A 27,867-nucleotide genomic window follows, 5' to 3' on the forward strand; every position below is an offset into this window, starting at 1 on the left:
TGAAATACAAGACATTGGTAAATGCCACTGTTGGTAATCAAAACCATAATAAATGTAAAAATATAAAAAAAATATGCTAACTTTGCAAATGGGGAACAAAGAAATGGCTGATGAACTAAATACATACTTCAGTTCTGTCTTCACAAAGGAAATTTGATGAACACTGTGTTTAGTGAGAGGGAGGAACAGAAGGTTGGTATTAGAAGGGAAATGGTCTGGGGAAATTGATGGGATTGAAGGTCGATAAATCCCTATGGTCTGATAATCTACATCCCAGAGTACTGAAGGAAGTGGTCCTAGAAATAGTGGATGTTTTGGTGGTTACCTTCCAAGATTCTACAAACTCTGGAACAGTTCCTGCAGATTGCAGAGTAGGTAATGTAACCCCACTTTTAAAAAAGGGAGGAAAAGAGAAATCAGGGAATTATAGACCAGTCAGCCTGACGTCGGTAGTGGGGAAAATTCTAGAGTCCATGATCAAAGGTTTTACAGCATAGCACATGGAAAACGGTGGTAGAATCAGAAAGAGTCAGCATGGATTTATGAAAGGGACATCATGCTTGACAAATCTACTGGAAGTCTTATAAATCGGAGAACGTTCTCGACATCTCATGGTTTAGTTTGTAAATATTTCCCCCCCCTTTCCACCCCCTCCCTCCGCAACGAACAATTCCTTGATCATGGTCATGAACAGTCCCCACCATGTCTCAAATCCCTCCACTGATCGCCTCAATTCAAACTTAATCTTCGCCAGCTGGAAGAAGTCATACATATACCCAGCTGTAGTCCCAGTGCTAACCACTGCGCCACATGCTACCCCCACAGTATATATTAATGATTTAAGGGGTGGCACAGTGGTTAGCATTGGGACTAAACAGGGGAGATACAGGAAGGATGTTCCCAATGATTGACGTGCCTGGAACCAACGGTCATAGTCTAAGAACTGAGATGAAGAGGAATTCTCTCCGAGTGGCAAGCCTGTGGAATTCGCTACCACAGGAAGCAGTAGAGGCCAAAACATTGTATGTTTTCTTCTTTTTCTAAAACTTGTTTTATTCAAAATTTTTACAAAACCACTACAAAAAGGAGGCAACAAAAAACAGAATTAAAAAAAACGAATTAACAACTTAACAAAAGAAGGTGGGATATCTACCTTCTACCAGTGAAATCCATCCACAACCCATACCGCGTCTCCCCCCCCCCCCCTCTCATCCCCCTGTTGCTGCTGCTGCTGACCTCCTCACTTAACGTTTTGCGAGAAAGTCAAGGAACGGTTGCCACCGCCTGGAGAACCCCAGCAAGGACCCTCTTAAGGCAAACTTTATCCTCTCCAAGCTTAAAAACTCAGCCATGTCACTGACCCAAGTCTCCACACTTGGGGGGTTTCGCGTCCCTCCACATTAACAAGAGCCGTCTCCGGGCTACCAAGGAGGCAAAGGCCAGGACTCCGGCCTCTTTTGAGTCCTGCACTCCCGGATCTTCTGACACCCCAAATATCGCTATCCCCCAGCTCGGCTTTACCCGAGTGTCCAAGACCTTGGACATAGGCTTTGCAAAGCCTCTCCAAAATTCTTTAAGTGCCGGGCATGCCCAAAACATATGGACATGGATTGCTGGGCTCCCTGAACACCTCACACACCTGTCCTCCATCCCAAAGAACTTGTTCATTTTTACCACTGTCATATGCACCTGGTGTACCACCTTAAACTGAATCAGGCTAAGCCTGGCACAAGATGAGGAGGAATTGACCCTGCCCAGGGCGTCTGCCCACAGGCCCTCATCCAGCTCCTCCTCCCACTTGCCCCTCAGCTCCTCCGCTGAGGCCTCCTCCACTTCCTGCAGCTCCTGGTATATGTCTGATACCTTTCCGTCTTCTACCCACATGCCCAAGACCACCCTGTCCTGTATTCTGCGGGCAGGCAGCAGCGGAAATTCCCCCACCTGTTTCTTCAAGAAAGCGCGGACCTGCAGGTACCTAAAGGTATTCCCTGGGGGCAACCCGAATTTCTCTTCCAGCACCCTCAAGCTAGCAAAAGTCCCATCAATAAACTAGTCCCCCATCCTTTTGATACCCGCTCTATGCCAGTTTAGGAACCCACCGTCTATTCTACCCGGGACGGATCCGTGGGTGTTTAGTATCGGGGTCCAGACTGAGGCCCCTACCCTACACCCTCCCCCCCGTGCCTTCTCCACTGACTCCAGATCCTCAATGTCACCATCACCACCGGGCTCATGGTGTGTGCCGGCTGGAGCGGCACCGTTATCAGTGCCCCCAAGATAGTATCCCTGCAAGACTCCGTTTCCACGCCACGCCCCCTCCCTCCACTACCCATTTCCGGATCATGGATATGTTTGCTGCCCAATAAAAGCTGCAGAAGTTCAGCAGCGCCAGCCGCCCCCCCCCCCCCCCCCCCCCCCCCGCTCGAAGAACAGTCTTGTAACTCGCAGGGTCTTGTTTTCCCACACAAATCCCGTGATAATCCTGTTCACCCACTTGAAGAAGGACTTGGGGATGAGGATGGGAAGGCACTGGAAGACGAACAAGAACCTGGGGAGGACTCATCTTCACGGACTGTGCACCCCCCCCCCCCCAGGAAAAGCGGTAGCATGTCCCACTTCTTAAAGTCCTCCTACATCTAATCCACCAGCCGCCCTAAATTGTGCAGGGCACCCCAGCTCTTCGCCACCTGAATGCCCAAGTAGCGAAAGCTACTCTACACCATCTTAAGCGGTAGCTCTTCCACGCTCTTTTCCTGGCCCCTCGCCTGTATCACAAAGAGCTCGCTTTTTCCAACATTCAGCGTATACCCCGAAAAGTCTCCAAAATCCCTAAGAATCTGCATGACCTCCCCCAGCTCCTCCACCGGATCAGAAATATACAGGAGTAGGTCATCTGCATACAGTGAAACACGATGCTCCCCTCCCCCCAGTTTCTAGACCTCCTCAGCACCATGACCAGCGGCTCGATTGCCAGGGCAAACAGCAGGGGGGACAGAGGTCGCCCCTGCCTCTTTCCTCGATGCAGCCTAAAGTACTCCAACCGCAGCCGACTCGTACAGTAATTTGACCCACCCAATGAATTCCTCGCCAAATCCAAATCTGCCCAATACTTCCCACAGGTACTCCCACTCCACCCAATCGAAGGCTTTTTCCGCATCCATTGCAGCCACCACTTCTGCATCCCCTCCTTCTGAGAGCATCATGATCATGTTCAAGAGCCTCCGCACATTCGTGTTCAGCTGCCGGCCAGGATCTTGGCCAACAGTTTGGCGTCTATGTTAAGGAGCGATATCGGCCTGTAGGAACCACATTGTAACGGGTCCTTATCTCGCTTAAGGATGAGCGAGATCAAGGCCCGCGACATCGTCGAGGGAAGGGTTCCCCTTTCCTTAGCCTCGTTTAAGGTTCTCAGCAATAACGGGCTCAACAGCTCTGAGAATTTCCTATAGAATTTAAGGGATATCCGTCCAGTCCCGGGGCCTTGCCCGACTGCATACCCTCCAAACCTTTAACCAATTCCTCCATCTCAATCAGGGCCCCCAATCCCTCTACCAGCCCCTCCTCCACCTTCAGGATCCTCAGTTGGTCCAAGAATTGCTTCATCCCTTCCCCCCCGCTGGGGGTACTGATTCATACAGTTTACCATAAAAGCCATTGAAGACCTCATTGATCCTTACCAAGCTCAAGACCGTGTTACCCCCCCCCCGTCCCTAATTCCCCCAATTTCCCTGGCCGCCTCTCTCTTCCGTAGTTGGTGCGCCAGCATCCTACTTGCCTTCTCCCCAAACGCGTAAACAGCTCCTTGTAACTTCCTCAACTGAGCCTCTGCCTTCCCTGTGGTAAGCAAATCAAACTCCGCCTGCAGGCTCCGGCACTCTTTCAGTAGCCCCTCCTCGGGGGACTCTGCATACCTCCTGTCCACCCTACGTATCTCCCCCACCAACCTCTTCCTCTCCATCCTATCCCTCTTCTCCAGACTGCTTGACTCCAGATCCGGAATCTTACTCAACATTCGCTTCATAAAACCTGCATCGTCCCAGCTCGGGGCACACACGTTCACTAACACACACCCAGGCCCCCTGTAGCTTGCCATTCACCACAATATATCTACCCCCTTTATCCGCCAAGATTGCGACGCCACTGGTCTTCGCATCCAACCCTGAGTGAAAGACCTGCCCCACCCATCCCTTCCTCAGCTTGGTTTGATCCGCGAGCTTCAGATGCGTTTCTTGTAGCATGGCTACGTCTGCCTTTAGCCCCCTTAAGTGCGAAAACACACGGGCCCTCTTGGCCAGCCCATTCAGGCCCCTCGCGTTCCACGTGATCAGCCCGGTCGGAGGGTTAATTACCCCCCCCCCCCCCCCCCCCCCCCCGACTAGCCATCCCCTTTTTTAGGCCAGCCACGCGCCCGCGCCTCCCGCACGCTCCAGTCCCCCAACCGGAGATTCCCCATCCCGACTCTCCCTTTTACTCCGAAAGTTGCTTCCCCTAAAGCCAGCAAAGCAGCATCCCAGCCCTTCCACCCCCCTGCCCCCGATTCCCTTCACCCTAGTCAAGCGTCCGCTTAACCCCCCTTTGCACTCCCGTAAGTCAGCTGACTCATGCTGACCCCGACCGCTCTCGCCTCTACCTTCAATCCCACTGTTGGCTCCCCCTCCGGGGCTCCAACCTCCTACCCAGCCCCCCGCCCCCCATTCCAAACTCAATCAAACAAGCAAACTTCGGGTGCTATCCCCAACACTAAGCGACTCCCCCCACCCCGCAAACTGCTCTCGTTGTCCGGCCCATCCCCACCACCTGTGACGCAGCTCTACACCAACTGTGACCCTGCCCAGAACCTCGAGGGTCCAGAACAAAGGGGCAATAAGAAAAAAAAAGAAAACACGGGGAAAAAAACAACATAACACCGCACCCCCCAACAACATACAGCAGTCCATTAGTTCGAGTCCAGCTTCTTGTTCTTAATAAAAGTCCACACCTCATCCGGCGTATCGAAATAATGGTGCCGGTCCTGGTACGTTACCCACAGCCTCGCCGGCTGCAGCAGCCCGAATTTTACTGCTGGAGCTCCGGAGAAGGGCCCAAAAGCCAAAAGTCCATTGTTGGCGGGAGCTGCCGACCGTGCGACATACCTAGGCATAGCTGCAACCGGAAGTCCAACATTGTATGTTTTCAAGAAGGAGTTAGATATAGCTCTTGGGACTCAAGAAATCTAAGGATATTGGGTGTGGGGGGTGGTGATGGGTGGAGGAGAGCGGGAACAGGTTACCGAGTTGGATGATCGACCATTTGAATGGCTGAGCAGGCTTGAAGGGCCGAATGGCCTACACCTGCTCCTATTTTCCGTGTTTCTACTTGCCGCCTGCTCATTGCCTTGCCTGCTCACTGAACATCCTGCTTCTTGACCCTACTCCTCTTGCTGGCCTCCAGCTCATTGCCTCTGCTGCCCCTCGACCCACTCTCTCGCTGCCACCCCTCCCACTCTCCTCTCCGAACTCTTGTTGTGAACTCTGAAGATGAACAGAGAGAGGTAGGAAAAGCAGTTAGACTTGAGGAGGTAAATAGTAAGCCAGAGGGTCATGGAGCACGAGAGGGGTTCAGGGAGCCGCAGCAGCTCAACTAGAACTTGGCCAGGGGCAGCACGGTGGCGCAGTGGTTCATACTACTGCCTCACGGTGCCACGGTCTCAGGTTCGATCCTGGCTCTGGGTCACTGTCCATGTGGAGTTTGCACATTCTCCCTGTGTGTGTGTGTGCGCGCGCGTGTGTGTTTCTTTCACCCCCACAACCCAAAGATGTGCAGGTGGATTGGCCACACTAAATTGCCCCTTAATTGGGAAAAATGAATTGGGTACTCTAAAATTTTTAAAAACTAGAACTTGGCCCCAATAACTAGTTGACATTAAAGTCGAACAACGTAAAAACGGACTTACAATAAGGTAGCCAATAATCATTTGGGCAAAGGTACACACAAAACAAAAAATTTCTTTGGGGGGAGGGTGAGAATTTTTGTGACGAGACAGAAGAGACATATGTACCTGCACACATTTTGCTATTTGGGTACAATTAAGCAGGCTTGTGGAGGCCTCTAGTGGATGTACAGTATAATGCTTAAATTCATACAAAAATTCTTATTCTGCTCGCAAACTGAAACATAATAACAATCTTTGTCACAAGTAGGCTTACATGAACACTGCAATGAAGTTACTGTGAAAAGCCCCTAGTCGCCACATTCCAACATCTGTTCGGGTACACGGAGGGAAAAATCAGATAGTCCAAATTACCTAACAGCACGTCTTTCAAGACTTGTGGGAAGAAACCGGAGTACTCGGAGGGATCCCACGCAGACACGGGGAGAACGTGCAGACTCCGCACAGTGACCCAAGCTGGGAATCGAAGCTGGGACCCTGGAGCTGTGAAGCAACAGTGCTACCCACTGTGGTATTTGATGGGTGGATACCGCAGTTGAGGATGTTTCAACTTGTGGGAGACAAGAACCAGAGGACAGAGTTTATGACTAAGAGGTCTACTGTTTAAGACAGAGATGAGGAGAATTTTATTCTCTCAAAAGGTTGCTAGTATGAGGAATTCCTTTACAATTATGGTACTCTACAAGCAACCCAATAGTTTTGATTTAAAATGATACCATGGCGGTCTCTGAAAGTGAATTCACTAACCCAGTAGTTTATAAACTGACACCAGAAATATGACTATGAAATCTTCCAAATAGTCACAAAACTCCAAATCGCTCAACGGTGAACATGAATCCTTCACTTGGTCTGCCATACATTCAACACCAGTGGCTGACTCTTAATACTCTCAGAGGTGACCCAACAAACCACTCACTTGTTAAATAACTGCCATGCAAGATATATTGGACATACTTGTGGTTGGACTTACTGACAATGGCAGTCAAAATTGGCAATTACAGTCCAGTCACTCCTACCGATTTCTCCTCGGTGACATCTGAGAATGGCACCCAAGTGGAGTTTTCCCACAGACCGAACATTTATGTGTATCTCATGAATATCAGGATGGTACAAGTAAATGAGATGGACGACAAGATTATGGCACAAAAAGAGGCCACTCAACCCATTGTGTCTCCGCCGGCTGAAAAAAGCCTCGCTGCCCATTCTGATCCCACCTCCAGCACTACAGCTTTCGATCCAGATACCTTTGGATGGTGTCTGCCTCAACCACTGATCCGGACAGCAAATTCCACACACAAACCAGGATCTGGGTTGTTTTTCCTAACATGACCTCTAATCCATCCACTACTCAGCTTAAATCTGTGCCTCCTGGTATTTGACCTCTCTGCCAGGGGAAAGAAGTTTTAAAAGTTTTGAATTTATTTATTTGTTTGTGGGATATGGGCGCTGCCGGCTGGCCCAGCTTTTATTGCCAGTCTTTCCTGTTTAATCTACCTCAACTGCTCGTAATTTTGTAACCCTCAATCAAGTCACCCCTCAGCCTCCTCTGTATTCAGGAAAACAACCTGCATCAACTTAATCCTTCCTTATAGCTGTAATTTTCCAGTCCTGGCTACTTTCTTGTAAATCGCTTCTGCACTCGCTCCAGAGCAATAATGTCCTTTCTTTAATGTAGTGACCAGAACCATACATAAAACTCCAGCCATGGCCCAACCAGCGTTTCATACAGTTCCAGGATTATATTCCTGCTTTTGTATTCTGTACCTTGCGCAATAAAAGCATTCCATGTGCCTTCTTTGTCACCTCACACACGGCGGCATGGTAGCACAGTGGTTACTACTGTTGCTTCACAGCACCAGGGTCCCGGGTTCGATTCCCACTTGGGTCACGTTCTCCCTCTGTCTGCGCGGGCTTCCTCCGGATACTCCGATTTCCTCTCAAGTCCCAAAAGACGTGCTGTTATGTGAATTGGACATTCTCAATTCTTCCTCTGTGTACCCGAACAGGTGCTGAAGTGTGGCGACTAGAGAATTTTCACAGTAACTTCATTGCGGTGTTAATGTAAGCCTACTTGTGACAATTCTAAAACATTATATCTGTCATGCAACCTTATGGGACCTGTGGACATGCACTCCAAGGTCTCTCACTTCCTCTAATCTGGACATGGATGGACCCAGCAATTCATCTGTTTCTAACAGTCAATATCTCAGAGCTCCATCCTCATCCTTGGGTATTTCCAGTACTGCCTGTCGGACAAGACCCAGACCCATGAAAGATGGGGACAGTGTTAAACAGTCAGGTAGGATTATTTACCAGTCACCCAACCAAGTTATTCAAGCGCAGATCCAACCGCGGTCTTTATATGAAAAAAAAATGGGCAACTGCCCAAGTATGGTCAAATGACAAACTGTTCAAATAAAGCTTATTCAAACTATAAACAAGCCGGAAATACATGGGCATGATGTTCTTCTCAGATAGTCCATCGGAGTCTAGACTGATTTGCTTCAACACTAAAAAGGAGGTCTAAGGTATCCGAGGGGTCCAATATGCTACCTGTCATGACCCCCTGGGCTAGTGCGTGGTCAATTCCAGCCTTACTTGACTCAGAGTTGCAACACAGATGAAATTAGGTGTTTTTTAAAATCCCGAGGACCTTGACTGAGCCCAAAAAACTGCAGTCACAAAGTTTGTAAATTTAACACAAATAACCTTTTATTATTTAACAATAATATAATCAAACTGACAAAACATGCAACATACACACATGGGAAGAAAATGACAAAATAAGATAAAGGATCTCCAATGCACGTGGAACGTTTCCAGATCAAGGCTTTCAAGAATTTAAGCTTCCGTTTAGATACTTCTTCCTTCTAGGTGAAAGGTGGTTCTCTCTGGCAAGGTTGTCTACTTTCTTTGTAGATTCAAGATCATTTCAAATATATAGTAAAGTTGTGCCACTCGCTCACTGGTTTTAGAATAAAGCAGAACTTGCAGCGAGAGAGACAGACTTCCTTCTTCTTTGAAGGTCACTTCTGCCCAGTTCTCTCAGAAGCATCACACAGGAACCAATCACTAATTGCTGTCCTTGGCCAATCAGACTGGCTTCCTCCAAAGCTTGTTCTCAAGATTCACCCGGCACCGACAAGTTGTTTGCTCCTCACCAAAATACAAATTCTGGAACACGCTGTCCTGACTTGGAGGTTGGCTTGGCTGAAGTCCACTGTTTAAAGTCACATGCCTATTATGGGCCAAATAATAGTAAAATAAATGGGAAAATCCAAAAGGACTCAAAAACTATGGTCTTTATCACAGGTGAAGCATATGGTGGTTGGAGGAACGGTGGGTGGGGTGTCCGGGATGCCACATGCTCCTTTAGGTGTCTATGCTTGACTTCAGCTTGCTCTCAGCAAACAAACCAGAGTTCTTCAGCTCCTTCCCAGATGCTTTTCCTCCACTTTGGGCAGTCTTGGGCTCAGATCCCCAGATTTTGGTGAGTATGTTGCAATTTTTCAAAAAGATTTTGAGGGTGTCCTTGAGGGCTTTCTTGCTATTTCAAAGCTCCAAGTACAGTACTTGTTTTGAGAATCTTGTTTCAGGCATGCAAGCGATGTGGCCTGTCCAGTAGAGGTGATCAAGTGTGGTTAATGCTCCGATGCTGGGGATGTTGGCCTGAGAACGAATACTGACTTTGGTGTGCCTATTCTGCCAATGCATTCACAGGATCTTGCGGAAGCAGCGCTGGTGGTACTTCTTCAGAAGGGTGCCCACTGTACGCAGGTCATGTCTCTGAGCCATATTGGAGGGCTGGTATCACTACTAATCTTTAGACATGAGTTTGGTGCCGAGTCGGAGGTCCTGGTATTCAAATACTCTCTTCCTCAAGCGACTGAAGGCTGTGCTGGCACACTGAAGGTGGCATTATCGATGTCTGCCCTTGTTGACAGCAGGCTCCGCTAGTAACAAAAGCAGAGAAGGCCTCGTTGTGGATTATGATAACCAGGATGGGGCAGTGGGGTCCAGGGTCCGTGCTATGTGGCACGGGCAGGATGGTAGAGGACCTTTGTCATACAGATGTTTAGAGCAAGGCCCATGCTCTCATATGCCTCAGTAAAGGTGTTGACAATGGCTTGGAGCTCTACTTCAAGGGGGTGCGCAGATGCAAGCATCATCTGCATACTGTAGTTCAATGACAGACAATGGAACGACTTTGGATCTGGCCTGCAGGCAGTGGAGATGGAACAGATTCCCATTTATTCTGTCATTTAACTCCACTGCAGCTTGCTGAGGGCGAGGTGAAACATTGGAGCAAGGAAGTAAGAAAAGAGCATCAGTGCGATGACACAGCCTTGCTTGATCCCAGCCCAAACGTGAATTGGGTCTGTGGTGGATCCCCATTGGTTTTGATCATAGTTTGCATGTCATCATGGAGCAGACAGAGGATGGTGGTAAACCTTTGGCGGCAGCCAGAATGGAGGACGCTCCACTATCCCTCACAGTTGACAGTATTGAAGGTCTTTGTGAGGTCAAAGGTCAGACAGGTCCATAGGTTGGTGCTGTTCTGTGCATTATTCCTGCAGTTGTCGTTTGAGAACTATAAACATAGCATGGACAGGATGTTGGTGACTGGACGACTATTTAACATAAGAGCAGTGTAAATTTTCATTCCTTCATGAGCTTAGAGTGCCGTTGGCAAGGTTAGTATTTGTTGCCCATCCCGAACTGCCTCAAGTGATGGTGAGCTACATTTTTGAACTGCTCTAATCCATGTGGTGCAGGTACAGCCACAGTGCTATTCAGTGAAGGGAGTTCCAGGATTCTGCCCCCAAAACAGTGAAGGAATGTCAATACAGTTCCAAATTTTTAGGACTGAGTTTAGGAGGAACTTCTTCACCCAAAGGGTTGTGAATCTATGGAATTCCTTGCCCAGTGAAGCAGTTGAGGCTCCTTCATTACATGTTTTTAAGGTAAACATATATAGTTTTTTGAAGAATAAAGGGATTAAGGGTTATGGCGTTCGGGCCGGAAAGTGGAGCTGAGTCCACAAAAGATCAGCCATGATCTCATTGAATGGCGGAGCAGGCTCGAGGGGCCAGATGGTCTACTCCTGCTCCTAGTTCTTATGTAAATCAGGAGGGTGTGGGAACTGGAAATCAAATTGCAAGACTAGGTGTTCCTATGTATTTGCTGCCTTTTGTTTTCTCGATTGTAGAGGTTGTGGATTTAGAAGGTGCAGTCCAGGAGTCTTGGAAAGTTTCTGCAGTGCATCTTGCAGATGGGACACACTGCTGCCACTGTGCCAGTGGCAGTGTATGTTCAAGATTTTCAATAGGGTGGCAATTAAGCTTTGTCCTGAATGGTGTTCAGCTTAAGTATTGTCGGAGCTGCACACAACCAGGCATCACACTCCTGACTTGTGCCTGATTGTTGGTGGACAATCTTTGGGGAGTCAAGGTGAGAGTTACTCCCAAAATTCCCAGCCTGTGGCCAACTCTTGCAGCCACAATATTTACATGGTTGGTTCAGTTCAGTTTCTGATCAGAGGTAACATCCAGGGTACTTAAGGAGGAGAATTAAGTAGTGTGGTTGAATGTCAAGGGAAGATGATTAGTTTTCCTCCTGTTGGATATAGTCATTGTCTGCCACTTCTGTGGCATGAAATGTTGCTTGCCACCAATTAGTCCAAGAGTGAATATTGTCACAAAACCTCTCTCGTGAGCCCCCCCAGACCCAGTGAGAGAGAAGGGAAAATAGGAGACGGGGAAGGCGGAAGAAAAAAGAAAAGAGAAGAAAAGAGAGAAGGGAAAAGAAAAGAGAGGGGAGTGAAGGGAACCAACTACAAACCCCCCCCCCCCCCACCCCACCCAAACAAAACAAAACCAGAAGTCTAAGGCAAACCCAGAGAGAGCAGAGGAGTGGGGGAAATGAGAGCAACCGCAGGTAAGGAATAGCAGTGTGGAAAGGAGAGAAAGAGACAGATGGCTGGAGGAAAGAAAAACACCAAAGCGAAGGGGCAGCAAGACGCAAGCAGCAGCGAGAGGAAAGCGCAGGAGCGGCGAACGTGCAGGCGGCCCTAAAAGATGAGGCGGAGGTTCAGGCGAGTCTGAAAAGGAAAAGGATGGCAGAACAAACAGCGGAGCGGGAGCTGGACGCAGCGTCCAGCATAAACATGGCACTCTGGTCGGAGCTCCAAGCAATGGTGAAGGAGGCGCTGGCGGAGACAACGCGCAAAATGCAGCAGACCATCGAAGGCCTGGAAAGGGAAGTGAAGGCACAAAAAAATATGATTCTGGAGTTAGAGAGAGCCGTCTCGGACCAGAGCAACAGGGTGATAACCCTAGAAGCCGAGGTGAAAAGATTAGTAACGGCCATGGGGAGCCTAAGAGGGAAAGTGGTCCAGACAGCAGAACATCAGCATAATGGATCTGAGTCACACATTTGGTGGCTTGCGCTCGGGTCGGACTTTTGGACCTTCCCCCCCGATTTTTTACCGGACGATTTGAAAAATTGATGACAGAGGCAATTGTGAACTGAATTCCCACATAGGTGCATGGAGAGGAGGACCAGGAGTGCTCACAAAGGCAGAAACAGAAGGACAGAGTAGGATTTGGCTGAAGCTGCACCGGGAGGAAGCATGGCAGAGGACCGGACCTCTGGCTTGTCGACCCAACGGTCAGCGGAGCAGTTGATGCAAGTTATCCAGGAGGGCTTCACCAAGCAGAAGCAGGACTGCTTGGACCTGATTAAAGAGGCAATTTCGCGGTTGGAACTTAGACTGAAAGCCCAAGATCGGGCGATCCAGAAAGTAGAGAAGGCGCTGGCTGACCAGGAGGAACATCAAACAGCGGTGGAGCTGGAGGTGGGGATGCTGAGACCAGTAGAAAAGGCTCCTGGAGAAGGTGGAGGACTAGAGAACAGGTCGCACAGGCAGATCTTGAGGATCGTTGGGCTCCCGGAGGGATCCGAAGCAGCGGACGCTGGAGCATACATAGCGGTCATGTTCGAGTAGCTGCTGGGGGGTGGGGCATTCCCCCAACCCATGGAGGTGGACAGGGCTCACGGAGCGCTTGCGAGGAAGCTGCGAATGGGAGACCCCCCCCCCCCCCCCGAGGGCAATGGTGGTAAGATTCCACAGATACCAGGCTAAGGAGTGTGTTTTACAGTCGGCCAAGCAGACACGGAGCTGCAAATGGGACAACAGTATCCTCTGGATCTGTCAAGACCTGAGTGCGGAGGTGGCCAGGAGCTGAGAAAGGCGAGGGGGACGATTTATGAGCATGGAGAGAAAGCCAGCAGAATGCTTGCACAGCAGCTTAGAAAGAGGGAGGCAGCCAGGGAGATAGTGAAAGTAAAAGATGGAGACAGGAACCTGGTAGGAGACTCAGCAGGGGTGAATAAGGCGTTTAAGGATTTTTATAGTAGGTTGTATGGGTCGGAACCCCCACCGGGTCCAGAGGGGATGAGGCATTTCCTCGGGGGGCTGAATTTCCCCGAAGGTGGATGGGGAGCTGGTAGAAAGGCTGGGGGCCCCGATCGGGATCGAAGAGATAGCGGAGAATCTGAAAGCCATGCAGTCAGGTAAAACGCCAGGGCCGGACCGGTACCCAGCGGAATTCTATAAAACGTTTGCTGGGATATTGCGGCCGCTGTTGATGAGGACATTCAATGAGGCATGGGAGGGATGGGTGCTTCCCCCGACGATGTCACAGACCACGATTTCGCTGATTCTGAAGCGGGATAAGGATCCGGAGCTGTGTGTGTCCTACAGGCCGATATCCCTGTCGAATGTGGACGGCAAACTGCTGGCCAAAATTTAGTGCTCTCGGATTGAAGACTGTGTTCCGGACATGATTGGGGAGGACCAGACGGGGTTCGTTAAGGTAAGGCAGTTGGTGTCCAATGTAAGAAGGCTGCTAATGCGATCATGATGCCCCCAGAAGGTAGGGAGGTGGAGGTAGTGCTGTCACAATGGACGCAGGGAAGGCTTTTGATCGAGTAGAATGGGAATATCTGTGGGAAATACTGGGACGGTTGGGATTTGGACAGGGTTTTATTGACTGGGTCAGGTTGCTGTATCAGGCTCCTGTGGTGAGCGTATGGACCAATAGGATGACATCAGACTATTTTAGGCTACATCAGGGGACGAGTCAGGGGTGCCCCCTCTCCCCACTGTTGTTGGCACTAGCTATAGAGCCGCTGGCAATTGGAACATGTGGGGTGGTGGAACATAGAGTCTCACTTTACGAGACGACCTGCTCCTGTCTGTATCGGACCCAGTGGAAGGGATGGAAGAAATCATGAGGATTCTGGGGGAATTTGGCCATTTTTCAGGGTACAAACGAGATATGTGGAAAAGCGAGACGTTGGCGATCCAGGCAAGGGGACAGGAGAGGTGTCTGGGGTAACTGCCGTTTAGAGTGGTAGGGGGAAGTTTTAGGTATCTAGGCATCCAAGTAGCGCAGGACTGGGAACGGCTACACAAACTTATTCTGGCCCGTCTGGTGGACCAAATGAAGGACGATTTACAGAGGTGGGACACGCTCCCGTTGTCACTAGCTGGGAAGGTCCAGGCGGTGAAGATGATGGTCCTTCCGAGATTCCTGTTTGTGTTCCAGTGACTCCCTATCTTTATTCCGCAGACCTTTTTTATACGGCATGGGAGCGATGGAGACGGTTTCATGCAAGGGCACCAGGTGGGGGCCTTCATAACGGCGCCTCTGCCGTTCCCGCCAGCACGGTACTCCACCAGACCCGTGGTGGTGGCAACCCTGAGAGTCTGGGGGCAATGGAGGAAGCATGTGGGAGCATCGGTCTGGTCTCCAATCTGCAATAACCACCGGTTTGCCCCGGGAAGGATGGACGGGGGGTTTCGGAGATGGCAGAGGGCAGGAATTGAGAGGATGGGGGATATGTTTACAGAAGGGAGCTTTTCTACCTTGAGGGAGCTGGAGGAGAAATTTGGATTGGCGAGGGGAAACAAATTTAGGTACCTGCAGGTGCGGGACTTCCTACGTAGACAGGTCTCAACCTTCCCGTTCCTACCACCAAGGGTGATTCAGGATAGGGTAGTTTCCAGAGTGGGGGTGGGAGAAGCGAAGGTCTCGGACATCTATAAGGAGCTCATGGGGTCAGAGGAAATGCAGACTGAGGAGCTGAAACGCAAATGGAAAGAGGAGTTAGGGGGAGAGATAGAGGATGGTCTATGGGCGGAGGCGTTGAGTAGAGTCAACGTGTCCATAACGTGCATCAGGCTCGGCCTGATACAGTTCAAGGTCATTCACATGACAGTGGCCTGGATGAGCAGGTTCTCTGGTGTCGAAGACAGGTGTGTAAGATGTGCCCCGGGGGGGGTCCAGCGAACCATGCCCACATGTTCCGGGCATGCCCGAAGCTAAGGGGATTTTGGCGGGGATTTGCAGATGTCATGTCCACGTTGTTAAAAACAAGGGTGGCACCGAGTCCGGAGGTGCCGATTTCTGGGGTGTCGGAAGATCCGGGAATCCAGGAGGAGAAAGAGGCAGACATTCTGGCCTTTGCTTCCCTAGTAACTCGGAGACGGATACTATTGCTTGGAGGGACTCAAAGCCCCCGAGGTCAGAGATCTGGCTTACTGACATGGCTACCTTTCTCTGTTTGGAGAAAATCAAGTTCACCTTGAGAGGGTCAGTTAGGGTTTGCCCGGAGGTGGCAACCGTTCTACTTCTTCGCGGAAAATTAATCGTCAGCAGAAGGGGAGCGGGTTAGTTTAGTTTAGAGTAGGGGGTTAATAAAGGTGGGACCTGTAAGGGAGGAAGGTTTCTTTTGCACTATGTTTCTAGGCTTATGTATATTGTTTATTTTTTCATTTTTGTAAAACCAAAAATACCTCAATAAAATGTTTATTTAAAAAAAAAAGAATAGTGGGTCTGCCAGAGGGGAGGGAGGGCAGAGACCCAACAGGCTACATCACCCAAATGATGGGCAAGCTAGTGGGAAAGGAGGTATTCCCAAACTCACCAGAAATAGATAGGGCGCACAGGTCACTCCGACCCAAGCCCAAAGCTGGGGAGCAACCCAGAGTGATTATTGCAAAGCTGCGCCAGTTCCATGACCGGGAGAAAATCCTAAAGCGGCAAACGAAATCGAGCACGTGGGAAGGGAAGACCATAAGGGTGTATCAGGACATTGGGGTGAACCTGGCCAAAAGAAGGCCTGAGTTCAACAAGGTGAAATCAGCACTGCAAGGTGAAATTTGGGATGTTATTCCCGGCCAAACTCTGGGGAACATTTCTGGGGAAAGAGCTGTATTTTAACACCCCAGCGGCGCTGAGGAGTTCGTTAGAGCGAACAAACTAGGGGAGGAGCAGACGCAACCGCGATGAAAGACACGGGGACAGAAAAGGAAGGGAAAACCGGAACAAAGAGCGGAGGACAGACCACAAAGGATTATGAACTGCGCACATGTGTTTTATGTCTTGCGCGGGACGGTGCTGCCTCGTTTCAGGGCCTTGTCTCCTCTCTCAGTGAAATTGAGGGGGAGGGGGAGGAGTGGAGCGAGGGAAATGAGGGTGAGAAAAGCAGACAGGAGGGCGAGACAAGGGCCAGTAAGAGGAAGGTTAAACAGCGCGAATAATGGGAGGAGGGCCATCGTACTAGCAAGGAGGGCCAGCACGGGAGGGCAGGAAGGAAGGAGGGCCATGGCGCGCCTCTCAGGGGAGAGGGAGCGCCTGACACAAGGAGGGCAGGGGGGGGGGCAGAAAGGGGGGTCGGGGGGAGGGTAAACGAGGCTGGGGGACAACGCAGAACAAAAGAGAAGCAAAGAGAAGGGTGAAATAGTGACGCAGTACAGACATAGGCCGAGGTCCTAGGTTCAATCCCAACTCTGCGTCACTGTCCGTGTGGAGTTTGCACATTCTCCCCGCGTTTGCGTGGGTTTCGCCCCCACAACCCAAAAAATGTGCAGGGTGGGTGAATTGGCTACACTAAATTGCCCCTTAATTGGAACAAATGTATTTGGTATTCTAAATTTAAAAAAATAAATTATACAATAACAGAAAAGTGCAGAACTATCAGGGTTGTACTGTTGGGATGGTCCACACCTAACCATGCTGGGACCAGTGTTCTTGCGAACCTCAAAAATAGGGAAGTACAGAGGACTTTAAACTAAATAGGGGAGGCAAGGGATCAAAAGTGGGCAGATGTGTTATATCAAAGAGTAGAGACAGAGGAAGGTATTGATGTGGGAAATGGGAAACAGACTGTGACAAAAAAGGACATTGAGCACAAATCTAAGTTAATTACTAGATAAAGCTAGAAGTAATAAAAATAATACGATAAAACTCAAAGGTTCTGTATCCAAATGCACATTCCATTTGAAAGAAAGCAGATGAACTGATCGGGCAAATATATGATCTAATAGCCATAAGGGACATCACTGCAGGGTGACATTGACTGGTACATGAATATTGAAGGATGTGACTTTAGGAAAGAATAGGAACTTAGGAAAAGGTGGAGATGTGGTTCTGTTAATTAAAAGCGACATTAGCGCAATAGAGAGAAGGATGACAAGTTCAGAAAATAGAAGCAGTTTGAGATGAGGAATGATAAAGGCAAGATGTCACTTGTGGGAGTGGTGTACAGGCTCCCTAACACTAAACACACATGTAGGACAGGGTATCAAAGAAGAAATAATGGGAGCTTGTCAGAAAGATTATAATGGGAATTTTAATCTACATATAGGTTGGAATGATCAGACCGTCAAAAGTAGTGTGGATGACAAATTCATAGAATGTTTTTGGGATAATTGGAGCCAACCAGTGAACAGACTACTCTCGACCTGGTATGATGTAACGAGATAGGATCAATTGATGACCTCATAGTGAAGGTGCCCTTCGGTAGCACAGCATGATTGAGTTTAACATTCAGTTTGAGGGAGAGAAGAGTGAGTCTAAGACTGGTGTTTTAAACTTAAATAGTATGAGGGCAAGAAAGCAGAAGTGAAATAGCAATTTAGGCTAATGGATATAGGTCAATAGACATTCAGTGAAAGACATTTAAGGGATATTTCAGAATATACAGAACAAATATATTCTGATGGGAAAGAAAATTCCAAGGGGAGAGAGGACCCACGATCAGTGGCTAACTAAAAGAGTCATGTGATGTAGGCAAGGGAACAGTTGCGTTTTCATGAGCTCTGGCCCTACTCATCTTTTAATCCTGTTTTCTATTCTGATGCACAACCCAGAATTATTTGATCCTGATGTGTATGATCTGTCCTATGTCCCTGGAAGATGCTGGTTAAATATTGGCGATGGAGAGCCGAGTTAAGTCAAGAATATTTGATTTATTGAGGCAGTCAAAAATGGGATGGGGCCCAGTTCGCCGTGGCGGTTTCAGCGATGATGTTGGTGGAGTGTTAATGGCTGCCATTGAGTGAAATAGTGGACGATGGTCTCGGCTCCCCGACACAGATTATTGGTACTCATATTGATGCACTGCAAAATATCCAAAAGCAAATGGATGAAACAGAGAAGAGAATCCTGTCAGTCAATAGGCCAGTTTCATTGGTGGGAGGTCACTTTTAGTTCCTCGAAATCATGTGGAATGGTATTTCAAATATCCTGATTGATTTGGGGAGATGGAGCCGGAGAAGGTGCATCCTTGCCCCCCTGCAAGGGGGGGTGGGGGGGGAGGGGGTGTCTCCTGAGGGGAGCGGAGGATGAATTTCCAGCCAAACTTCAGAACTGGCTGCTACGCTTTCACAATTGCGATTCGAAGGCTGGGCATTTTCAGTTTGATGGAGTACATTGTATCCGGTCTTAAGAGGCCTGGCATCAGTAGGAGACCCCGACCACTGGTTTTCCATCGTCTTGTCCTCGGTGCTCTTCGAGAAGATTCGAAGGCAGCTGGTTAGGATGGGTCTTTACCATCCACTGGGGCCTCGATGTTTCTTTACTGGGGCTTCAGGATGATGGCATGGCAGAAGTGCAAGAGCTTTGGTGGAACTCTGGATGGATCCTGGTGGTTGTTCGACATTCCTGGTCATGGCTTGGCCTGTGTTTGGGGATATTATCCTGCAGTTCCTGAACTTGGTTCCCTTGTGATTATACTCCTGATTTTGTGTTATTGCTTTCTTTCCTGACAAAGATGTATGATTTTTGTGCACAGAGGCATTTGCCTCCTGCTATCCTGTGAAAATCATGCGGAGATGGTTGTATGACATGATTGTTGTGCAGTATTTACTGTTTTTTTAGGTGTTGTAATCCTTGCTTCTACATGTGTAGGTACCCTTCACTCTAGTAATAGATGAGTGGCACCGCAGCAGTGGTGGGTAGATGGTTTGGTATGGAGTTGGTTGGTATACTCATACAAATCCTCATTGTGGGTGAGGAAGACCCCATTAAAATTATTGGTGTTGTGGTTTTCTTTTATACTGTTGTTACTTTGGATTTAAGGAATCCTTGCTTGTCTCCCATGAAAGTACAGACGGATCATGTATCCTGGAAAAGACTGGGTTGCTTTTTTGTTTCTTTCACTGGCGTCTCTGGTGTTGCAGTTGGGTGAATATTTACCGATGCATGCCCATGCATGGTCGGTTAATCTAACACTTCTTGGGTTCGCCTTATATATTCATTTGGCTGTGCAGGTAGTAACAATGGTTACATTTAAATCCTAATGGGTGGGGTCAGATTGTGGGAGGGACATGTTTCTCATTCTTATGCCATATTTTATCTTTTTTTTTTAAAAATAAGTATTCTTTGCTGCCCTGTGGAAGAGGGTGGGCACCAGTGCCATGTGCTCACGGCCTGATCCTGCTCCCTCGCGATCCTCCCCTCCTTTTGGGATTCTCTTATCCTCTCACTTCCTATATGAAAGAAGATGCCAACCACAATGATTATAATCTAATTGTATTAACATTTACTGGTCATTTCTGTATTTGTAGGCGAAATAACTATCACTGGGTACTGTATTAGATTTTGGGAATTTGTTGCATCTTTTGGTTAAAATGTAAGATTTCGCAACTAAACCAATGTCTTCACCAATTTTTCAACAATGCCTTCTCTTTGTTTTGGGGTTTAAGATTTGTTTACTGGCTGTTGCAAAAGTACAGGCAAGTACACTCTGGTTTCTCTTCAGATCGTATAAATCTTTCGCAAAAGTACAGGCAGGTCCCATATCCGAGAAAAATAAGTTATAATGCGTCACTGGTGCCTCTGGTATAATTGGAGGAAGATATGTTTAGGTGCAGGCCCAAACATGCATTAAATTGTTTTCTTCACCTGTATGAGTGATCGCTAAATGTGAAGGTATGCACCATTTTACCATGTTTTCATGGCTTTACCCTCTTCTCCCCCATTCTCTATTTTATTTGGTCCACAAGGAAGCACCGTGGCTAGCAATGTTGCTTCACAGCGCCAAGGTCCCAGGTTTGATTCCCGGCTTGGGTCACTGCCTGTGGGGAGTCTACACGTTCTCCCCGTGTCTGCGTGGATTTCCTCCGGGTGCTCCGGATTCCTCCCACAAGTCCCGGAAGATGTGCTGTTAGGTAATTTGGAAATTCTGAATTCTCCCTGTGTTCCCGAACAGGAGCCGGAATGTGGTGACGAGGAGATTTTCACGGTAACTTCATTGCAGTGTTAATGTAAGGCTATTTGTGACAATAAAGATTATTTTCCGTTCACTGTTTTTTCCTGCATAAACAGAGGCACCAGGTTTAATGATGAAACTGAACCAACTGGTTGGTTTCCTGTTTTTTTGCATGCATTTGCATAGAAGCATATATGCTGTACTGTACCAGTTTTGTGTTTGTTGTGCTATTTGTGAAAATGAAAATATATATATCTATATAGTTAAAGATAGTATCAAGCTTTAAGAAAAATTAAGGGGTAATGTAGCGGGGCCAATCCACCTGCCCTGCACATCTTTGAGTTGTGGGGGTGAGACCCACAGTCACGGGGAGAATGTGCAAACTCCTATTGGACAGTGACCCGGGGCCGGTGCTGTGAGGCAGCAGTGCTAACCTCTGCACCACCGGGCCGCCCGAGGGCTCACTAGATTAATACCTGGAATGGCAGCTTGTCTTATAAGGAAAAGCTGGACACGTTAGGCTTGTATCCGCTGGAGTTTAAAAGAGTAAGAGGCGACTTGATTGAAACATACAAGATCCTGAGGGGTCATGACAGTGTGGATGTAGACAGGGGGATGTTTCCTCTTGTGGGAAGATCAAGAATGATGGGCCACTGTTTAAAAATAAGCGGAACACCATTAAAAAAATTTTTTAGTGGATCAAATTATTTTGTTTTCAATTAAGGGGCAATTTGGCGTCACCAATCCACCTAACCTGCACATCTTTTTGGGTTGTGGGGGTGAGACCCACACAAACATGGGGAGAATGTGCAAACTCCACACAGACAGTGACCCAGGGCCGGCATCGAACCTGGGACCTTGGCACTGTGTGGAATCAGTGCAAACCACTGTGCCACTATGCCTCCCTAGCAGTATCCCATTGGAGAGATGTGGAAAAGGTTTTTCCTGAAACAATTGACAGATTTTGGAATTCTCTTCCTCAGAACATTTTTTAAAAATTCATTTTACAGGATGTGGTATCACTGGCTAGGCCAGCACTTACTGCCCATCCCTTGTTGCCCTTCAGAATGTCGTGGTGAGCTGTCTTCCTTAATTGCTGCAGTCCCCGAGCTGTACACCCACAGTGCTGTTCAGGAGCGAACTGCAAGATTTTGACCCAGTGATACTGAATAATAGCGATTATATTTCCAAGTCAGGATGGTGAGTAACTTGGAGGGGAATCTCCAGGCGGTGGTGTTCCCAAGTATCTGCTGCTCTTGTCCTTTGAGATGGTAGAGGTCATGGGTTTGGAAGGTGGTGTCTAAGGAATCTTGGTGATTTCCTTCAGTGTATCTTGTAGATGGTACACATGGCTGCCACTGTTCGTGGAGGGATTGAATATTCGTGGAAGAGGTATCAAACAAATAAGCTGCTTTGTTCTGGATGATGTTGAACTTCGAGTGTTGTTTCAGCTGCACTCATCCAGGCAAGTGGAGAATATTCCATTACACTCCTGCCTTGTGGGTGGTAATGTCTGGCAACGTCAAGATTTTGGTGTTTTAATTCATTCTGGGCTTGATATACAAGAATTAATAAATAACCAGGAAGTCAAACATTTCCTGGCTAACATTCCTTCCTCAACCAACATATAAAGCTGTGAGTTTGCTGTCTACAAATTGGCTGCCTCATTTCCTACAACAGTAACTGACACGTCAAAAGCAATTCATTTGCTGCAAAGTGTTTTGGGACATCCTATGACTGGGAAAGACGCTCCAGAACTGCAAGATCCTTTCACAACCAGTGGGAGTCACAGGGGCTGGGCGAATCATCATCCCCGGAAACTATATTTTGGTTTAGTTAAGTTTCCTACAAAATTTATTTTAGTTAGTGTCCCACTAGGGACCGTCACCATCCCCTCTCATTTTGGTTAATTTATTGCCCGTTTTGTTTCTTAAAATAATATAACTGCAAGACTTTATTTCCTTTGGGAAAGTTTTTGAAATTTATATCTTAATAGTGCAAATTCTATTAAACGAAGACAAACGGTTCTTCATGTTTTATACTCATTTGGGAGACATTTTAAATTGTTCCACCAATCGTGATTACACTTTGAGCTGCCCTCAGCCCTCATCTCTGGAATTGCCTCCTGAACACCTCTGCCTCTCTATTCCTCTTTCCCTCTTCAAAAAGTTCCTTAAAACCTAATTATTTGACCAAGGTTTTGGTCATCTAGCCCAATACCTCATTATCTGGCTTGTGTGTCCAATTTATGCCCCACAACACCAACCAAGTGATTTGGGTTGTTCATTAAGTGTTTTTTTAAATGTATTTTATCCCAAGCATATTCAAAAATATAAAAACATAAATAAATCATTAGCACTGCTGCCTACGGCGCTGAGGACTCGAGGTTCGATCCTGGCCCCGGGTCACTGACTGCCAATGCCTCCCCGTTTTCATTCACCTCCATGTAGTCTCTGATCATTGACCACACCTTCGCACAGAACCCCTTGTCCGCCAAACTCGAAATATGCCTGACCTCCAGCCAATGCAGTGCATGGTCTGCAATCACGATTCTTGCGTACTCCTCCCCCATCACTCCAGTGAGCACAGTAAGAAGTCTTACAACACCAGGTTAAAGTCCAACAGGTTTGTTTCAAACACGAGCTTTCGGAGCACGGCTCCTTCTTCAGGTGAATGGAAAGGCTTGTTCCAGAAATGTTTATATAGACACAGTCAGAGATGCCCCGGACTGTGTCTATATAAACATTTCTGGAACAAGCCTTTCCATTCACCTGAAGAAGGAGCCGTGCTCCGAAAGCTCGTGTTTGAAACAAACCTGTTGGACTTTAACCTGGTGTTGTAAGACTTCTTACTGTGCTCACCCCAGTCCAACGCCGGCATCGCCACATCATCACTCCAGTGAGCACTGCTCGGTTCACTACGAAACATTGTAGGCGTATACCTTGTAAATCTGCGAGAAAGAGTACTCCCTCTCCCCCAGTTCCTAAACCTCCAATCCCAGGGTTCTTCATTATGTTAAAGGCACCATATACATGTATAAGCAGAAATTGATTTACTGCCAAGTGAACATTAGTTTCCTGTTTAAAAGGCAGCAGCAAGGAAATCACAATCACTACAGGAGGGAGGAGATGGGGAGGAAGGAGAGAGATGCGAGGGCACCAGTGTGAGGGAAGTTAGCGATTGGGGGTGGGGGGAAGCACGATTGGGGTTGGGGGAGGCAACAATTTGGGGCGGTGGGGGGGGCAGTGACTGGGGGGTGAGGGGGGCAGTGACTGGGGGGTGAGGGGGCAGTGACTGGGGGGTGAGGGGGGCAGTGACTGGGGGGTGAGGGGGGCAGTGACTGGGGGTGAGGGGGGCAGTGACTGGGGGGTGAGGGGCGCAGTGACTGGGGGGTGAGAGGGGCAGTGACGGGGGGGTGAGAGGGGCGGCGATGGGGGGGCGGCGATGGGGGGGGTGGGGGCGGCGATGGGGGGGTGGGGGCGGCGATGGGGGGGTGGGGCGGCGATGGGGGGGTGGGGGCGGCGATGGGGGGTGGGGGCGGCGATGGGGGGGTGGGGGCGGCGATGGGGGGGTGGGGGCGGCGATGGGGGGTGGGGGCGGCGATGGGGGGGTGGGGGCGGCGATGGGGGGGTGGGGGCGGCGATGGGGGGGTGGGGGCGGCGATGGGGGGGTGGGGGCGGCGATGGGGGGGGTGGGGGGCGGCGATGGGGGGGTGGGGGCGGCGATGGGGGGGTGGGGGCGGCGATGGGGGGGTGGGGGCGGCGATGGGGGGGTGGGGGCGGCGATGGGGGGGTGGGGGCGGCGATGGGGGGGTGGGGGCGGGCGATGGGGGGGTGGGGCGGCGATGGGGGGGTGGGGGCGGCGATGGGGGGGTGGGGGCGGCGATGGGGGGGTGGGGGGCGGCGATGGGGGGGTGGGGGCGGCGATGGGGGGGTGGGGGCGGCGATGGGGGGGTGGGGGCGGCGATGGGGGGGTGGGGGCGGCGATGGGGGGGGGGCGGCGATGGGGAGGGGGGGCGGCGATGGGGAGGGGGGGCGGCGATGGGGAGGGTGGGGCGGGATGGGGAGGGGGGGGGGCGGCGATGGGGAGGGGGGGCGGCGATGGGGAGGGGGGGCGGCGATGGGGAGGGGGGGCGGCGATGGGGAGGGGGGGCGGCGATGGGGAGGGGGGGGGCGGCGATGGGGAGGGGGGGCGGCGATGGGGAGGGGGGGCGGCGATGGGGAGGGGGGGCGGCGATGGGGAGGGGGGGCGGCGATGGGGAGGGGGGGCGGCGATGGGGAGGGGGGGCAGGCGATGGGGAGGGGGGGGCGGCGATGGGAGGGGGGGGCGAGCGCATGGGGAGGGGGGGCGGCGATGGGAGGGGGGCGGCGATGGGGAGGGGGGCGGCGATGGGGAGGGGGGGGCGGCGATGGGGAGGGGGGGCGGCGATGGGGAGGGGGGGGGCGGCGATGGGGAGGGGGGGCGGCGATGGGGAGGGGGGGCGGCGCTGGGGAGGGGGGGCAGCGATGGGGAGGGGGGCAGCGATGGGGAGGGGGGGCAGCGATGGGAGGGGGGGCAGCGATGGGGAGGGGGGGCAGCGATGGGGAGGGGGGCAGCGATGGGGAGGGGGGGGGCAGCGATGGGGAGGGGGGGGCAGCGATGGGGAGGGGGGGCAGCGATGGGGAGGGGGGGCAGCGATGGGGAGGGGGGCAGCGATGGGGAGGGGGGGCAGCGATGGGGAGGGGGGGCAGCGATGGGGAGGGGGGGCAGCGATGGGGAGGGGGGGCGAGCGATGGGGAGGGGGGGCAGCGATGGGGAGGGGGGCGCGATGGGGAGGGGGGGCAGCGATGGGGAGGGGGTAGCGATGGGGAGGGGGGGCAGCGATGGGGAGGGGGGGGGCAGCGATGGGGAGGGGGGCGATGGGGGGGCAGCGATGGGGGGGGCAGCGAGGGGGGGGGCAGTGATGGGGGGGGCAGTGATGGGGGGGGGCAGTGATGGGGGGGCGGCAGTGATGGGGGGGGGCAGGATGGGGGGGGGCAGTGATGGGGGGGGGCAGTGATGGGGGGGGGAGCAGTGATGGGGGGGGGGCCAGTGATGGGGGGGGGGCCAGTGATGGGGGGGGGCAGTGATGGGGGGGGCAGTGATGGGGGGGGGCAGTGATGGGGGGGGGCAGTGATGGGGGGGGGCAGTGATGGGGGGGGGCCAGTTACTGGGTGGGGGGTGGGGGCAGTGATGGGGGGGGGGCCGGGATGGGGGGGGGGCAGTGATGGGGGGGGGGCAGTGATGGGGGGGGGGGGGCAGTGATGGGGGGGGGGCAGTGATGGGGGGGGGGCAGTGATGGAGGGGGGGCAGTGATGGGGGGGGGGCAGTGATGGGGAGGGGGCAGTGATGGGGGGGGGCAGTGAGGGGGGGGGGCAGTGATGGGGGGGGGGCAGTGATGGGGGGGGGGCAGTGATGGGGGGGGGGGCAGTGATGGGGGGGGGCAGTGATGGGGGGGGGCAGTGATGGGGGGGGGGGGCAGTGATGGGGGGGGGGCAGTGATGGGGGGGGGGGCAGTGATGGGGGGGGGGGGGCAGTGATGGGGGGGGGGGGCAGTGATGGGGGGGGGGGCAGTGATGGGGGGGGGGGCAGTGATGGGGGGGGGGGGCAGTGATTGGGGGGGGGGGGGGCAGTGATGGGGGGGGGGCAGTGATGGGGGGGGGGCAGTGATGGGGGGGGGGCAGTGATGGGGGGGGGGGGGGGCAGTGATGGGGGGGGGGGGCAGTGATGGGGGGGGGGGGGCAGTGATGGGGGGGGGGGGGGGGCAGTGATGGGGGGGGGGGGGGGGGGGCAGTGATGGGGGGGGGGGGGGGGGCAGTGATGGGGGGGGGGGGGGGCAGTGAAGGGGCGATTGGGGGCTGTCTGCCCGGCTCGCCTCTGTCGCTCACTCACCGGCTGTTACTGTCTGCCGCGTCCGGAGTGCTGCTGCTGGAAGGCGCGGAGGATTTCCTCTTGAGCGGCGGTCTCCTGTTTTCTTTCAGTGGCGGTCGTGGCTGACTCATGGTGCGGGTACCGCGGCTGGGAAGGGGACCGGGGCTGGGAAGGGGACCGGGGCTGGGAAGGGGACCGGGGCTGGGAAGGGGACCGGGGCTGGGAAGGGGACCGGGGCTGGGAAGGGGACCGGGGCAGCGGGTGCCGGGGTCTGTCGGTGCCGGGGGAGCGAGTCGGCCGGGGTCTGGGTTCCGGGCCTCTCGGGGCCAGGTAGCGGGTCGGTCGGGGCCGGGGTACCGGTTGTGTCGGGTCGGGGCCGGGCCTCTCGGTCGGTCGGGGCCGGCTCTCTAACCGCCCCACCCCCACACGCCCTGGTTTGAAACTGCCGCCGCTCGAACGCGCCAATCAGCGCCCGCCCGCCCTCGTTGCTATGGCAACGCCCCCCCGGGCCCAGCTCCGGCCTCAAGCCTAAATCGAGCCTCCTGGGCGAATGGCAAACCCAGATATCACCAAACCTTTAACCTGCCTTGGGAAGAAACAAAGTGATGAAACATCACTGCGAAAAATTGCGTTTCTACACCTTACCTGTAGGGAAATTACTAAAAATAGAATGCTTAGAAGTGATTCAGTAAGATGTGTAGTCCCTACACATTGCTCTAAATTGATTTATTTTCTTTTTGAAATTAAGTTCATGCACCTTACTGTATGTTTACTTGTTATTTTGAATGCTTATTTTTCTTCATTCACCTTCTTTCCCAGAATGGAGGGGTCAGTCACCGGGGGCATAGGTTTAAGGTCCGTGGGTCAAAGTTTGGAGATGTGCGAGACAGGTTTTTTTATGCAGAGGCTGGGGAGTTCCTGGAACATGTTGCCAGGGGAGGTTGCGGAAGCAGATACATTAACGGCGTTCAAAAAGCATCTCAACAATACATGGATAGGATGGGTACAGAGGGATACAGCACAAAGAAGTGCTGAGGGTTTTGGCAAACGTTCTAATCCTGATTGGGCCGTGCTTGGAGGGCTGAAGGGCCTGTTCGTGTGCTGTATTGTTCTTTGATTGTGGCAATTGCTGAATGGACTAGCATTTATTGCCCAATCCTAATTGCCCTTGAGAAGGTGATCTTGGTGAGTTGCTGCAGCGCATCCTGCAGAAGGTGCACACTGCTGGTACTGAGCGTTGGCTATTGAGGGTACGAATTTTGAAGGTGGCTGATCAGGGGGACTGCTTTGTGCTGGATGGTGTTGGGCTTCTTGAGTGTTGTTGGAGATACACATCCAGGCAAGTGGAGAGTATTCTCTTTTAAAGTATTTTTATTCTAAATTTTCATACTTTTTAGAACAATAACAAACCCACCCAACACATTCAACCCCCCACCTACCCATACTTGCACTTCCTCTCCCCTACACCTCCCCTCAGCAGTCAACAG

At 51.5% G+C, this 27,867-nt stretch overlaps 1 protein-coding gene across 2 annotated transcripts in view; it reads right to left on the reverse strand.

Annotated features, from left to right (window-relative positions):
* Positions 1-26,744, reverse strand: part of net1 (neuroepithelial cell transforming 1) — a 152,436-nt gene extending 125,692 nt beyond the window's left edge. The window contains exons 1-2 of one of the 2 annotated variants that reach the window (XM_038811851.1): positions 26,637-26,744; positions 26,402-26,546 (exon numbers count right to left, since the gene is read on the reverse strand). In XM_038811851.1, coding sequence (XP_038667779.1) covers positions 26,402-26,511 — 110 coding nt within the window. In that variant the 5' untranslated portion in view covers positions 26,512-26,546; positions 26,637-26,744. Of the gene's footprint in view, positions 1-26,401; positions 26,568-26,636 lie in introns of those variants that run through there. The other variant, XM_038811852.1, reaches the window with a different exon arrangement.
* Positions 26,745-27,867: the final 1,123 nt, after the last annotated feature.

Source organism: Scyliorhinus canicula, chromosome 11 (genome assembly GCF_902713615.1).
Source record: "Scyliorhinus canicula chromosome 11, sScyCan1.1, whole genome shotgun sequence".
Classification (NCBI taxonomy): Eukaryota; Metazoa; Chordata; class Chondrichthyes; order Carcharhiniformes; family Scyliorhinidae; genus Scyliorhinus; species Scyliorhinus canicula.